This window comes from Rhineura floridana, chromosome 2 (genome assembly GCF_030035675.1).
Source record: "Rhineura floridana isolate rRhiFlo1 chromosome 2, rRhiFlo1.hap2, whole genome shotgun sequence".
In the NCBI taxonomy this organism is placed as follows: domain Eukaryota; kingdom Metazoa; phylum Chordata; class Lepidosauria; order Squamata; family Rhineuridae; genus Rhineura; species Rhineura floridana.
The window spans coordinates 22,601,799-22,617,940 of record NC_084481.1 but is presented as its reverse complement, the minus strand read 5'-3'; the positions used below and the strand labels follow the sequence as shown (position 1 = coordinate 22,617,940).

Here is a 16,142-nt window from a genome sequence, read left to right as displayed (position 1 = left end):
TTCTTATTTAGTTGCCTGAACAAGGATAGAGACCTAGCCATTTTCTCCCCCAAGACTTCTGAAAAGTATATCTTACTTCCAGAAGCACATATAAGGTTAGGAAAAGCACTAGCATACTATATGCTTGGCAATGAAAAAATGAGTACTGGTAGATGGCCTCTTTGTGTTGCAGTTTGGGGTAAAACACACCTGAAACTCAAGTATCCAAACTGTATTGGGAAAGGGGAAAGAATAAGCTATTGGTGATGGTTGATTTTTAAAAAGAAAGAACAAAAATATATTTTATGGATTCAATGTAGTCTGCCTGTATTGTTTGGCATGGTACTTCAGGCAGCAACATACTACTTCCAATCCTACTCAAGCAGAGATGTAAAGAAAGAGTAGTCCCATGGCGAAGTACAGCCACTGTCTCCATCAGTCCCAGCTCCACGAAACTAGGCCAACACAACCAGTCAGCACTCTTGGCCTGATCTGAGATCTGGATGAAAAATCCCAGTGTTTCTCTGTGACATTCTAGATATGGGCAAAAGCAGGTTGGCATCAGGAGTTACATTTTGTGGGTTTGAGGAATGGAGCTTTAGAAGAGAGGGATGAGCTCCCCTTAGCTTGGTCTGTTATACTCCTGTATTGCGGCTGAAATCTTGTCTGTAAATTGATTTTTTTTTTAAAGTTTCGTAAGTGACAAACCTTCCATATCTGTCCTTTTTATTGAAATCTGCTCCACTGCTCTGCAAGAGTTTTACACAATCAACATTACTGAAAAGACAAGGAAAGAATGCATGAATTAAAATAAACAGGTTCTTAACAATGAAACAATTTTTTCATCAGTGTGAACAGTTTAGGAACGTGAAAGAATAAAGTACACTTTGGGCAAAAAAATTAACTGAAAGAACAACTTCTAAGCAGCTCTTCTTTACACACAGATAACCTTGGAATATCTTCTGGATTAGTTAATATAGTCCTGTTCAGGCATGTGGTTTTGAACACATGAGGGGACCAGCAGGAACATGTAGGGCTAGCACCCTGCATACTGGCCATACCATTCGCTGGTGCATGAATGTCAGTATGAAGAAGCCACAAAGGGTTTCTTCCAAGGGGACAGGAGCCCTGATTAACGTACTTTAAGTCTACAGCCACTACCACCCAATATTCTAATTGTTGTAGTCTTCCGAGTTACTGAATAAACCAATGTTTTTCTTGAACATATAACAAAGCATTCTTTTTAATTAATTTAAGCACATTAAACCCCATATATTTAATCAGAAATAAATACTGCAGCCAATCCATTTCAAAATTGGTTAGTATCTTAAAGGCACCTCCTACCAGGAAATTCTCCTTCACAGCCCCCATTGCAATCAATCTGTGCAAGAAATCACAATCCCCATCCACTGCAGTAAGTTTATTACATGGGAGGTGTTTTCAGTTTGCTCATTGGGTATTAGGGATGGTATCCATTGGCCAGTGCTGGTTCGAAAGCATTCCATCAACCTAATGGGCCGGTATGGATTTGCATTCATTCTTTGTCCGCTAGCTGCTACTTTTACTGATCTGTGGTTTTTTCCCCCTCACAAAAATTATTGATATTAACATTGATATTTTGAAAGGAAATATCAGTAACATTATCATTCTCAATACTGACATTTTAGAGGCTTAATTTCCCCCCCCCAAAATAACCAGGGAAATTTGCTACATAAAAATCCAATCTAGAACTATAGAGAGTAAGTGAATTAATGGAAAATTCAGTACCAAATCCAAACTGGGCAGAATTCTAGCGCATCCCTAACGGGCATGCAATGTAGTGCCCTTCATATGTTGTTGGACTACAGCTCCCATCATCCCTGACAATTGGACAAGCTGACTGGGACTGATGGGAGTTGTGAGTCAAATAACATCTGGAGGGTGCTACATTGACTACCCCAGTACTAGAAATGAAGTTATTCTGGATGGAAGAGATGGAATAAAGTTGGCATTCTTTTCATTCAGTCAGCTGGCCATCAGAACTGCACCAAACCCCTTGAAGTTTCTTGTCTTCTTTTGTGTCTTTTATGCTTAAACTCAAGTCTTAATATGCACATATTTGGGAACAGTAAGGCTTCCTTTTCTGCTAGTCTTTGATACAAGGGAATGACACAGTCTGTTAAAAGATTTGGCTACAGAACTATAGGTTGAAGACTGTTTCCTCCCTATCTGGCAACTTGCTTTCCAGAATAGTAATTTAAGATTTGGCTTATGTTAAAGAACAGAGGGTGGACTTGTTTGATGGGGCCTGGGTATGTCCAGAAGACAGATTCTGCAACTCAGAAGAGGAAGTAAACAAGCACCTGGTGCAATTCGCACCTTTATTCCCATCCAGGCTGAATCAACCTTGAGGGTTTAAATATGCTATAAAAGAGGGCAGTAGTTAAACTGTGGTTCCTAGTCTAATATGCACCTGTGTGGACAAAGCACCCCTACCCTGCAGTCCTACCATTTCCACAGTGCACACAATTCAGGACAATATAGCAGAGCCTTGTCACATGATATGGGAGGAGTTGCCACTATTTCCCCCTGAGGGAAAAATTACAAAATAAATGAGCAGCCTACTAAGAATGGCAATGCATTCTATACTATGGTATAGAATTACAGGAGAATGTGCTTTTATCTCTTTTTGTTGCATATATAGACAAAAGGGGCAAGGGGAAAGATACAATTCCATGTAGGCCTTATATCTTTTAATTTCATGCTGCTCCCACACTACCCAGGCAGTCAAACCAATTTATTGTGAGGGCCATAACACACAATTAATTTACAAGATTAAACTTTACAGATGGGATTTTCAGCACAATAAAAATGCAATCATCACATGATTGCTTGAGAATACAATGATTCCCAAAAGGAAGACAGGCTCAGGTCACATCTGCACCTTACATTTAAATATGACACCACTTTAATAGTCATGACTTCCCCCAAAGCATCCTAGGAACTGTAGCTTGTTACAGCTGGTAAAGGTTCCTAGGAGGCCCTTATTCCCCTCACAGAGCTACAATTTTCAGAGTGGTTTAACAATCAAACCCTCTTACCAGGGAACTCTGGGAATTGTAGCTCTGTGCAGGGGGATACGGCTCTTCTAACAACTCTCAGCACCCATAGCAAACTACTGTTCCCAGGATTCTTTGGGGGAAGCCATGACTGTTAAAATGGCATCATAGTGTTTTAAACAGATGCTATTGGAAGTCGCTGATTCATAGGGTCGCCATAAGTCATAATCAACTTGAAGGCACATAACAACAAGTGTTTTAAACATATAGTGCAGATGTGACCTCAGATGACGGAATAAAAGAACACACTATGATAGCAGAATGGTGGTGGTCACTTCAACAAGCACAGAGTTCGCCATGTACTACTTTTCCTCAAATGCTCTAAGTGTGCATGGGGGTGTATGGAATGTACACAAAATACAGTGCTTAGAAACAACATTTTATGTCACCTTTTGCTGTTCCTTTCTGGAACAAATTCTTAAGTGGAGAGACCACAAAACTAAAAGTATATATAGCTTTGCAGTTACAATTTCAAAACCACTTACCCTCCCGCAGCAGCGGCATGGAGGCACGTTCTTCCAAATTTATCTGGGGTGTCTATTTCAAAGCCTGCAGACAGCACGTGCTCATTACTAAACAAGGACACTATGCTATACTTTTGTCCTAGTTAAACCGCAAGAAACATTGCAGAGACAGAAAAATCAGTTAGTCAGAAAAAAAAATCAGAATGCAGACACAACTGTAGTCAGCAAGAGGTTGTCATGGAAACGGACAGTGGCTGCTCAAGCTTCGCAGCTACATAGAGAAGAACCGTGAAGTCAAAAAGAATCTATTTTCACATTCAGCCCTGTGCTATATAAGTATTTAAATCATGCAGCAGGCATTTATGAGGCAGATTCCTACCGAGAGAACTGACAGCAGGGCATGAAGGCAGAAAGCTCAGCAAAGGAAACAGGGGAGTCACAGAGATTGCCTCAGAATGCATCAAATAAGATTTTTATTTGACGGCTTCAGTTTTTGTGCAAGGGTAAGAAAGGGTGACTTTCTAAGAAAATACAAGTACTTTATATGGAAAGCAGCAAAAGTTTATTGTAGCAAGGACATAATAAAAATCCACAGTTAAGTTGTGGGGGGATATCCTTTGGGACATTTCAGAAATGGAAAAAAGGATTTTGATGATTTCCCACATTCTCAGAGATGTAGCTAATTTTTTCTGTCTGCTTTGTTTTGTGCATGATGCATATAGATTTATTTATTTATTTGTTTTTCTATTGCTTGAAGAAAGGGTTCTGTCCTTTTTCTCTCCTTGGAAAAGGGGGGGAGGTTAAGGAGGTACCTGATAAATGTCCTAAGCGCAGAATCTCAATTGGTGCTACTATGATAAGGATGGAATGTTTTTGTAGAACTGTCTATGACTGATCTGACTGATGGACAAACAATTCCCTCTTATGCCTGGGCAGTTTTGGAACTATTTTTAATAAGTTATATTCGGTTCACCACAACTGCTTATTTTTAAAAAAAGATTACCCAAGCACATTACTATACAAATCCATGTTTATACAATAATCATCCCTTAGTCATCCCTTTAAAGCTTAAGTCCTTTACAGGGGAGGGGCCGTAGCTCAGTGATAGAACACCTACTTTGCACGCAAAAGTTCCCAGGTTCAATCCCTGGCATCTCCTGCCTAAAACACTGGACAGTAACTGCCAGTTCCTAAGGCACCTATTGGCGAAAACTAGGAGGTATGGGGAACTGCATCCCAAGCCACATTTCTCCTACTCTCGCACTGCCCTTCTCCTATTTTTGACAATGCAGCTGTCCAGTTCCACCTGGCCAATATGCTTGCTTCAGTATTAGTGGCCTTAAAATGAAGCAGGCAGCTGGACTGCTAAAGATGCCTCTACGTACAGGAGCAAGAGTGGCTTATCCTCCCTTAGTGAGGCAGCTTTGAAAAGTAACACGCACCCTATCAAGCACTTAACCTCCTTAGGAAAAGACAAACTGCAACTGTACCTCGGGTGAAACCAAGCATTACTATTCCTACTCAGCAAGTGGGTGGGTAAATGTTATTTTGACAAGTTTCTAACCGTACACTGAACAATTGCAGGGTATTTTACACAACAAGTTTTTCCCCCAGGGGAAACACAAGGGAAGTTCTGTTTTCAGAACACAGAGATGGTTCCCACATTACAAGACAGCCTGCTACCCCACTGCCTCGCCACTGGGAAATGCAGAACACTGGGAGCCTCGTCATCAGGAAGGAAAGGCCACAGGCTGCGAGGCCAAGTGAGGACAACATGGAATGGATGGAGGAGTAGCCTCTGGCCAGTGAAGAACAATATGAAGATGGGAGGGCTATTTAGTTTGGCAAGAAGGAGCAGGGTTCAGTTGTCTGAACAATTTCAGAGAGGAAGTAATAGTACATGGGAAGAAAGCTTATGCAACTGGGAAGTGGGAGCTGCAGAGCATGCTCAGTCCAAGATGTGGGGAGCCTACATGCAGGGACACCAGTACTGCTGATGAAAAGAAGATGGCCACTGGTTCTGCAACTGGTCCCCTCCCACACATCAAAACTGGTGGTGTATGGGCAGCAGCCCCTGCTGGCCAGGTGATGGGATTAAAAACCCCTCCAACGCACTTGAGCTCAACGCTTTTGATTGAAGCGGCAATACACATAAGACAATAATAAAAATAATACAACATCCAAATTAGAAATTTAAGAAGAGCTCAATAAAAACTATGCATGTCTGCTCAAAGGTTAGTCCAATGGGATTTACTCCCAGGTTAAGTGGGTATAGAGCCAGTGTGGTGTAGTGGTTAAGGTGTTGGACTACGACATGGGAGACCAGGGTTTGAATCCCCACACAGCCATGAAGCTCACTGAGTGACCTTGGGCCAGTCACTGCCTCTCAGCCTCATGAAAACCCTATTCGTAGGATAGCCATAAGTCGGAATCAACTTGAAGACAGTACATTTACATTTAAGCGGGTATAGGACTGAAGTCTAAGTCTTGGATCCTGAGTTGCCCTTCCGGTAACAGAAGGGCTCCTTCCATTCAGGGAAGGGACTCCACAGTGGCTGTATGTATATATGTATGTTTAGGAATTTATGCCTATTCTCCCTTCCCCCTGCAGTTCCCAGCACCACTACCTATGCTCTTCTGGAGGATCCCTCAACTCTGTGGAACAGATTTTCATGGTGCTTCAAGATGAAGTGCTGAAAACCACTTCCCCCACCCCGCTCCACCAGCAGGAACATCCCATAAGCAGAGTTCAGATCACAGGAAAGAAGGATCCCAGCCTAACACTCTATGGCCATCACGGAAGAAAAAAGCATTATCATGCTTCAAGCACAAATAACAGTTATTTATATGCATGCAAATAGGTATGGGTTTGTACAGATAAGCACATGCAACTAGCACCATGCACATGAAGCAGGAAACGAGGCCTTTAATGTTTAGCAATATAACACACACTAACCAAAAGAAGGACCCTCAAAGCAGCTCATTCACAACAGTAACTGAACTTTGTATTTTCTTTTGAATTTGCTTACCTGATGACAGCAATTTCCTACAGCAGTCAGCATGAGCATTTAGTGCTGCCAAGTGTAAGGGGAACATTCTGTGGATGCCACTTCTGAAAAAACAAAACAAAAGAACCTCTGTGCAAACACTAGTAAAAATCAGGTGAACATAAAAACCAACAACAAAAAATTCTATAAATACATTCAAAGCAGGAGACCATTTAGGGAGACAATTGGACCCTTGGATGATAAGGGAGTCAAAGGTGTACTAAAGAACGATAAGGAGATTGCAGAGAAGCTAAATGAATTCTTTGCATCTGTCTTCACAGTGGAAGATATAGGGCAGATCCCTGAACCTGAACTAACATTTGCAGGAAGGGATTCTGAGGAACTGAGACAAATAGTGGTAACGAGAGAGGAAGTTCTAAGCTTAATGGACAATATAAAAACTGACAAATCACCGGGCCCGGATGGCATCCACCCGAGAGTTCTCAAAGAACTCAAATGTGAAATTGCTGATCTGCTAACTAAAATATGTAACTTGTCCCTTGGGTCCTCCTCCGTGCCTGAGGACTGGAAAGTGGCAAATGTAACGCCAATCTTCAAAAAGGGATCCAGAGGGGATCCCGGAAATTACAGGCCAGTTAGCTTAACTTCTGTCCCTGGAAAACTGGTAGAAAGTATAATTAAAGCTAGATTAACTAAGCACATAGAAGAACAAGCCTTGCTGAAGCACAGCCAGCATGGCTTCTGCAAGGGAAAGTCCTGTCTCAGTAACCTATTAGAATTCTTTGAGAGTGTCAACAAGCATATAGATAGAGGTGATCCAGTGGACATAGTGTACTTAGACTTTCAAAAAGCGTTTGACAAGGTACCTCACCAAAGACTTCTGAGGAAGCTTAGCAGTCATGGAATAAGAGGAGAGGTCCTCTTGTGGATAAGGAATTGGTTAAGAAGCAGAAAGCAGAGAGTAGGAATAAATGGACAGTTCTCCCAATGGAGGGCTGCAGAAAGTGGAGTCCCTCAAGGATCGGTATTGGGACCTGTACTTTTCAACTTGTTCATTAATGACCTAGAATTAGGAGTGAGCAGTGAAGTGGCCAAGTTTGCTGACGACACTAAATTGTTCAGGGTTGTTAAAACAAAAAGGGATTGCGAAGAGCTCCAAAAAGACCTCTCCAAACTGAGTGAATGGGCGGAAAAATGGCAAATGCAATTCAATATAAACAAGTGTAAAATTATGCATATTGGAGCAAAAAATCTGAATTTCACATATACGATCATGGGGTCTGAACTGGCGGTGACCGACCAGGAGAGAGACCTCGGGGTTGTAGTGGACAGCACGATGAAAATGTCGACCCAGTGTGCGGCAGCTGTGAAAAAGGCAAATTCCATGCTAGCGATAATTAGGAAAGGTATTGAAAATAAAACAGCCGATATCATAATGCCGTTGTATAAATCTATGGTGCGGCCGCATTTGGAATACTGTGTACAGTTCTGGTTGCCTCATCTCAAAAACGATATTCTAGAGTTGGAAAAGGTTCAGAAGAGGGCAACCAGAATGATCAAGGGGATGGAGCGACTCCCTTACGAGGAAAGGTTGCAGCATTTGGGGCTTTTTAGTTTAGAGAAAAGGCGGGTCAGAGGAGACATAATAGAAGTGTATAAAATTATGCATGGCATTGAGAAAGTGGATAGAGAAAAGTTCTTCTCCCTCTCTCATAATACTAGAACTCGTGGACATTCAAAGAAGCTGAATGTTGGAAGATTCAGGACAGACAAAAGGAAGTACTTCTTTACTCAGCGCATAGTTAAACTATGGAATTTGCTCCCACAAGATGCAGTAATGGCCACCAGCTTGGATGGCTTTAAAAGATGATTAGACAAATTCATGGAGGACAGGGCTATCAATGGCTACTAGCCATGATGGCTGTGCTGTGCCACCCTAGTCAGAGGCAGCATGCTTCTGAAAACCAGTTGCTGGAAGCCTCAGGAGGGGAGAGTATTCTTGCACTCGGGTCCTGCTTGCGGGCTTCTCCCAGGCACCTGGTTGGCCACTGTGAGAACAGGATGCTGGACTAGATGGGCCACTGGCCTGATCCAGCAGGCTCTTCTTATGTTCTTATGTTCTTATTATGTTCTTAAAGTTTTTCTTAAAAATTTCCACTTGCCAGGGAAATTGTTTAAATTTGGGCTGTCATCATGGGCATGTCATCATTTAATGGAAACTGGGGCATAATCTACAGCCCAAAGCATCAACAAGTTCCCCAATGATACCTTATTTAGCTTTGAATTTAACAGACCATAGATAACACTACTTCTTCCAACAAGCAGCCTGCCATATTAACCACTTGGGAGTTTCCATAACACACAAGTATGTGGGCAGGCAGACTGGCAAAGCTACTGAATTAATCTGCAGAGCTTCTCCAAATGATGTGCAAGATGGTCTAACATACCATGTCTGTCTTATGATAAATGTTCTATCACATAATTTCTGTGTACAGCTTAAAAATAATTCATCTGAATATAAAAAGGTCTATCACCTGTGATGAGCTCCCTCTGCTATGCCAAGAACACCTGCTGACCCAGCTGTCCATTTCTTAATTTTATTCCTACATCCCTTTATACATAATTATTTCAATTAATGATGTTTCAGTTTGTTTTCTGCTAATTCCACTGCACAATTCCTACTGGTGGGCATCTACTTGGAACACCACAATATGATGTTGATAAATGGCACCTCAGATTTTTATTCCAGGTCCCGGACAGCTAATTTCCTTCTATAATGGCTGTCTACCTTATGCTTCCAGGCAGGCTTCTCACTTCAGTGGGCATTTCAGCCACTGACAGAGGTGTTTCATTTGATCAATGTACAAGTCACTGAAGCATGTAATGGAAGTTTTGAGCAGATTGCTCAACCTAGTTTTCTCATTGATGTTCTTTTTTATGTTAAGCACTCAGAAAAGGAATAGATTAAAACTTATGAAGGAACAAACCAAAAAGGTTGTAATTCTCAAAAGGGTCGTCTTCTGACCCTCCCCTCTCTATATTTATACAGAGTAAGTATCTAAAAAACTATATAATTTTTCATTTTCTACTAGAAAAAGAAACAGAAAAAGTTCTCAAGTTGTACAATCCAAAAAGTGCTGCCCTGGGCTCCTGCTGGAAGGAAGGGCGGTGTGTATATATCACCAGGAATTAGGTAGCTTTATTAAAAAAAAAAAAACACCAAGTATTTGCAGCCACTGAATCCACACTGTTGTCTGCTGCATACTTATTTACTAGTCTATTCACAATAGAGCTCATACAATCATTACTAAACCGTCCAAAAAAGAAAAACACCTGATCCAAAAGTCCTCATTTCTATTATCCATATACTGTAATTTGACACCTACTTGGCAGCATCAGCTCCACTTGTTATCAGGGTGTTAATCAAAAGCTCATGTCCATATCTTGCAGCCACATGGAGAGGGGTGTTGCCATCCTTATCAACACAGTCAATTTCACCTCCTGGAAATGAAATTTTAACACAAAAAAATAACCTGTAACGATCAAGTGCCATTTAGCAACCAAAGATTTAACAGACCTCTCATCACCAGTCAGCACAACAAGAGATGATGCAAGTTATTTTAAGTCTTTTCACTATTCACAATACAAACTATTTTGGAGGGAGGGTATGATTGTATAAGCTAGTCATTTATGTACTCAGTGAGTTACTACAGCAGAACTAATAAAACAAGAGTGCGTGAACTTGTATTATATAGGATCTTCTGGAAATTACTGCCATGCAACTTTGAAAGTTTTCTTCATCATTTCCGTCTCAGTCATATAAATGGGACAAATACTTTTGTTCATCTTCAGAGTATTCTATAAATTCTTTAGACAACTCATATACTTAGAATCATATATAAAATCCCATTACCTTTCGGAACGCCTCTTCCGATATGAACCGGCCCGTGCACTACGTTCTGCTACGAAGGCCCTCCTCCGGGTTCCAACTCACAGGGAGGCCCGGAGGGTGAGGACAAGATCTAGGGTCTTCTCAGTGGTGGCTCCCGAACTATGGAACAGTCTCCCCGAGGAAGTACGCCTGGCGCCAACTCTGCTCTCCTTCCGGCGCCAGGTCAAAACCTTCCTATTCTCTGAAGCATTTTAAGTTACACTGATTTACTTTTAAAAATGTTTATTGTATTGGATTGTTGATTGTATTTTAGTATTATTTTGTTATTCATTGTATTTTTATGCTATTTTATGTTCACCGCCCAGAGAGCTATTGCTAGTCGGGCGGTATATAAATTTAATAAATAAATAAATAAAAATAAATTAGCAGTGACTTGCAGAAAGCCCCAAAATGGGGCGTTACAGGGCAAGAGAGAAGCTGGACTACACCAGAACCCACTGGATCCCAAGCCATCCCCACTGCACTTGATGGCATCTGGCCCAATGACTAAGCTAGCTCAAAGCTGGCATACGACAGAGAAAAGGGACTGCCTGTCCCTACAACTTTCACTCCAGCTGGCATGAGCAGTATGGCTGTGGCGGTGGCTACACCACTCTGTCATACCTTGCTGCTGCTCAGCCAAAGTTAGGATTGCTCTATATGTCAGACATGGGGCCAAAACAGTAGCCCTGTGCTGAATTTTACTATTTTCTTTATAATGACATCACGTGGAGAGTTTCCCTGGCAGCAGCATTCAAAGGTGTGGAATGTTTTGGGGAAATTCATAATTTGAAGACAGTCAGGATATAGGGCAATCTAAACTATTTGAGGACAATCAGGATACAGGAAAAACTCTACACAGGACTATTTGGTGACAACTCCATGTCTGACACAAGTTGTAGCTCCAGCTGGCATCTCTCTCCCATGTTCTCTTCATTGTACCATCTACACAAGTCTTCCCCAACCTGACACCGTCCAGATGTTGCTGGCCTGCAACTCCCATCATCCTTCAATGTTGGCCAAGCTGGCTAGAACTGATGGAGTTGTAGTCCAACAACATCTGGAAAACACCAGGTTAGGAAAGGCTGACCTACACTGTCCAGATCTACCATAAAGCTTTTTCTTTATCATGCCCCTTGTCAGATGACTAACTGACACAATGAGAAAGAACTACCCTATCATATGGTTTATCCATGGTAAAGCCTGCACATAGCTAAAGAATCAGGCAATAGTACTTTCACATCTCAGACTGACTTGGACTGGCCCGTATTGACTGTATTGATTCACAACTGTTAAGGGGGAAGAGACAATATGAAGCAAAGCAGCCAATAGAAGATTGCTAGAATTACAGAGCTAAGAAGGGCTCTTATCTTATGGTCTGTTTTTGAAAACAAGACTGTATGCCAGCTCCTACTAATGGAAAATGTAAACATAAACATCCCACAATCTGTTACTGCTAAATGGTCACAACTAGGGATAGAAAGATCTGTCAATTTCAATTCTCTCAGTTTCTCATTTTTTCAATCTTAAATTCAGTTCTCTACATTTCTGCAATTCACAGTTTTTTTAATCCTCATGAAAATTCTCCAGCATTTTAGTGTGAATTTATCCTAATAAACATCTTTTAGTTTCAATTTCTCCTAACACATACATTTTTATAGGTAGTTTTGACTAACGTACACATTTTTGCAAACAATTTATCATCACATAATGGATTTTGTATGTTTTTCACCAATATATTCAGTTATGCACACTTTCCCCTAATATATGCACTTTGTAAACTTTGTTTGATTGGCAAACTTCAAAATTCACAAACTTCACAAAATTCAAGTAATTGCAAATTTCAAAGGCTAGCTGTGATTTGGTTCTCATATTTTTTCAGAAAGTGCAAAATGGATAGATTCAGCTTGAAATGTGAACTGAATTGAATTTCTCCCCTATCCCTAGCCACAACACAATACAATTCACAGACATTCCACCCATCTGTGGAATGTCCAACCCCAGCAAGCAGGGGAGGCACCAGCTCTTTTATAATTCACCTGTTTGCTCACCAATTCTTTTACAGTGCAATTCTATATGTCTACTCAGAAATATGACCCACTGAGTCAGTATGTATAGGATTACAGCCTTACGTTTTGTAATGTTATGATTTTATTGCAGCTGCGTTGAATTTTGAGTTGTAATGGAATTGTTCTAATTATTTTAACCTTTAAAGTTTTTTAGACAATATTATTTTCCTGCTTCTGTTGTGTATATTTGCTGATCAGTTTTGGGTTGGGGGATTTGTACATCACTTTTCCAGAAAAGTTTTCAAAGAGGCTTATATATAAATAAAATAAAATAATTGAAACTCAATGAAATCATTAAAAATAGCCCCCCTCAAGTTTTGCTTTCTTTGAACCAGAAAGAAAAAAAGAACAAACATCTTACCATTCTGAATGAGGGTTTGGGACCGTGTAAATCTCCCATGTACAGCTGTCATGTGCAATGGACTCTTTCCATCTTTACTCTATCACACACAAAACAAAATGTCCAAAACTGACCACTGCCATTTGACCACAGTTCAGTTTAATCATAAGCACAGGGTTACAACCTGTCCCTCAATGTGATGAGTTGTTCATAAATCTAGAGTTCTGTCAGTTACCATTCCCTCTGATAGGCATTTGACCACAGAAGCTCACTATCAGCTGGGAAGTGAAATAGGACACACACACACCCAAAAAATAAGACAGCAGTTTCAACATTCAGAGAATTCCCTAAGTATGCAAAAAATATATTAAGTCTGTGAGTTAAAATTTAAAAAATTAAAGACACCACTATAATGGCTCTGTGTGCTTCCAGGATTTACATAATTTTGAGGACACAGAGCAGAAGTGGGGAATCTTTGGCCCTTAAGATGTTACTCAGCTACAACAGCCATCACCCCTTGCCATCAGTCATGCTAGCTGGGGCTGATGGGAGTTGTAGTTCAGCAACATCTGGAAGGCCAAAGGTTCCACATATGGCACAGAAATAAGAATATTACAGAATAACTCATATGATTGCCTGTAGAGAGAATTTCTGGGTTCAGCTGAACACCAAAAGACAGGACCCTTGCCCTCCATCTTTACTGCTAGCTTTTGTTAGGGGCAAGGGAGAATACTGCAGCTATGATAAAGTATTGGATTTCTCCACTGTTCTCCAGAAGTATATGGTTAAAGGCAGTTGGGCTGTGGTATGTTGAAAGCATCCTTTTATAAAAGGCCAATGGAGGACCAGATGGAGGGAATTGACCTGTTTCACCTCTTATAGGAACTTACGGTATCCCGAGGTTACGCACTGTGGTGGGGTGGGAGGAGATGCATGTCATGGAGGTAAATAATAATAATTCTCCCTATGATGTTCTTCTGCTCTGAGTGACAGAGCACAGATTCATGGCTAGCAACCAAATCCAATCCTAAACCCTTTAGCACTATGTAGTACAGCAGAGGAAATGTGGGAAAGAAAAACTGTGTTCTTTGTAAGCTGCAAACAGCACTAAAAGCTCCTACTCTTCAGGCTGATTAGAGCCCTGAACTAGATGACTCTTGTTAAATCTAAGGTTATCCTTCAACATTTTGTTGCTGAGCAGGTAAAACAGCTTCTGCAAAATGAAGCTGAGGTGTAGGTTAATCAGAAGATATAAGCAGCAACATCCTTCATTTCTGGCAAATGAACATTTGCCAAAACATCATTTTGGAACGTCATTTCTTACATGTTCTCCAGAATGTACACGTATCATATACTTTAATTTCTGTAGCCAAAACTAAAGAACAATGTAAGGGCACTTCCACGCCAGCCACTAACTGCGTATGTGCAGTGTCCCAGGCACACATTTTTTGACAGGGAGGGAGCATCTACACACCAACATGCTTGAATTGCAAGCATTCCAGTTCCCACCCTGCTTGTTAAGGGAGATTTTGCTTACTGGAAAAAAATCCCATTAGTACTATTAAGATTGGTATAGACTGCTCAATAAAAATTATATGTATGAAAAGAATTGTATAGATGCGAGAATCCCGAATGTGTGGCTGTTTCAAAGTGAAACTATTCCAATTTTTAGGTTGCTTGTTTCTGACATGTTTTGTGACATTTCTGGGGGAGAGGCTCTACTACCACACCTCCTCAATTCTGGTTTTGCACAGCTGGGCAAACTTGAGTCATTTTACTTCCAGAAATGGCAACTGGAAGGTTGTTGCTTTTGCTTCGGTGACAAGGGACGGAGACAGCAATCTTGCTGGGCATGGAATTTTATCAGAAATTTTGTCGCTAAGCTTTTTGCTGGTGCACAAGTCCCAGGGCTATTAAGGGGGGGAAATCCTGACAGTTTCACATTCCTGCTGAGTCATTTGGGAAGCTTGCGGTGAAACAGAGGAGGCATCCAAGGTCCTTCGAGAGAAATGGGAGCCCTTGCAACTCCTCCTCCCACCCAGGAACTTTGTGGAAACAAAAGCTGCCTGGCTGTCCTCTCATGCAACTGGCTGGATGGCACCACTGTGGCCCGCAGGGGTGTGTTAAGTTTGTAACAGCAAGAAGGCGGGGGAAGGGGAATGGAGTGTATGAACTTCCCAGCTGCTGGGCTTATTGTTGCCCAAGAGAGAGATTCCCCTCCTTTCCCAAGCAGTGCTGCTCAAGATCTTGTGATATTATTGGTCAAGCCAGCTCTTCATCCCCAAACTCCTCACTCAGTGCACTGTGCTGGGAAAGGGGAGAAGTGAAGCAAAACATCCCAGGTTGGGCTGTTGATGGTGTGCAAGTCCCACTCAGTTGTTCTTTTAAAGCAAACAACAACAACAACAAAGTACAGGTGCAGCAAGAGTGATGTAGAAGAAATGCACAAGCAACTGTACATCAGACACTTGCTGTGTCTAGACAATTACTGAAATCACGTCCTGCATGATGCTTTGCGTGCTCAGTGACAGGTAGCAGGTGGGAAGCCTGGAAAAAGGGGAAGGTCTACGCATGGACAAAACAGCCACTTTTAGAAATGTACTGTCCCACTGGAGTGAATGGGATACCATGGATATAAAGACATAAAATGCAGAAAGGTGGGGATGGTACTGTGACTATCCCGTATTCTGATAAAAGTGGGATGAGAATGGAATGAAATTGGCAGAGGGCTTCCATGGAAACACGCTAAGAGGTAGCCTTCAGTTCTCTTACCTCCGCTTCAATTAGTTTGCAGAGATCAGGTTCAGGCAATCAAAATTAAAGGCGTGAAACCTATTCTTTTACCTGAATGTTAACATCTGCTCCATTATTCACTAAGAGTTCCAGACAAAGAGCTCCATGTGTAGATGCAGCAGCAAAATGCAGGGGAGTGAATCCGCTGTTATTAGGTTGGTTGACATTAGCTCCATAGTCAATCAGCTCATTAGCTACAGAATCCTGCCCATTATAACAAGCAATATGAAGTGCAGTATTTCCATAGATGTTAATTTCATCAATCTGCAACAAAACAAGACCTTTTAATTAAATTACACACATCAGCTCATTGGTTTTGCCTAAGCCCACTGCTGACTGCATGTTGACACAGCTGGAGAGTTACAGGACATGACTTTTTATTGCATGCAAGCAGATTTCATTGACAAAAATATACTCCAGTAAATAGCAGTTCATTAGATATGTATTACCCTTTAGACAT

The 16,142-nt window shown here is 41.3% G+C and overlaps 1 protein-coding gene across 12 annotated transcripts in view; it reads right to left on the bottom strand.

Annotated features, from left to right (window-relative positions):
- Positions 1–16,142, bottom strand: part of ANKRD44 (ankyrin repeat domain 44) — a 250,881-nt gene that overhangs the window by 73,057 nt on the left and 161,682 nt on the right. For 10 of the 12 annotated variants that reach the window (XM_061608156.1, XM_061608145.1, XM_061608153.1 and 7 more), the window contains exons 8-13: positions 15,734–15,946; positions 12,911–12,989; positions 9,936–10,050; positions 6,571–6,653; positions 3,563–3,680; positions 688–756 (exon numbers count right to left, since the gene is read on the bottom strand). In XM_061608156.1, the coding sequence (XP_061464140.1) occupies positions 688–756; positions 3,563–3,680; positions 6,571–6,653; positions 9,936–10,050; positions 12,911–12,989; positions 15,734–15,946 (677 nt within the window). The remainder of the gene's footprint in view (positions 1–687; positions 757–3,562; positions 3,681–6,570; positions 6,654–9,935; positions 10,051–12,910; positions 12,990–15,733; positions 15,947–16,142) is intronic. The other 2 variants (XM_061608147.1, XM_061608148.1) reach the window with 1 other exon arrangement.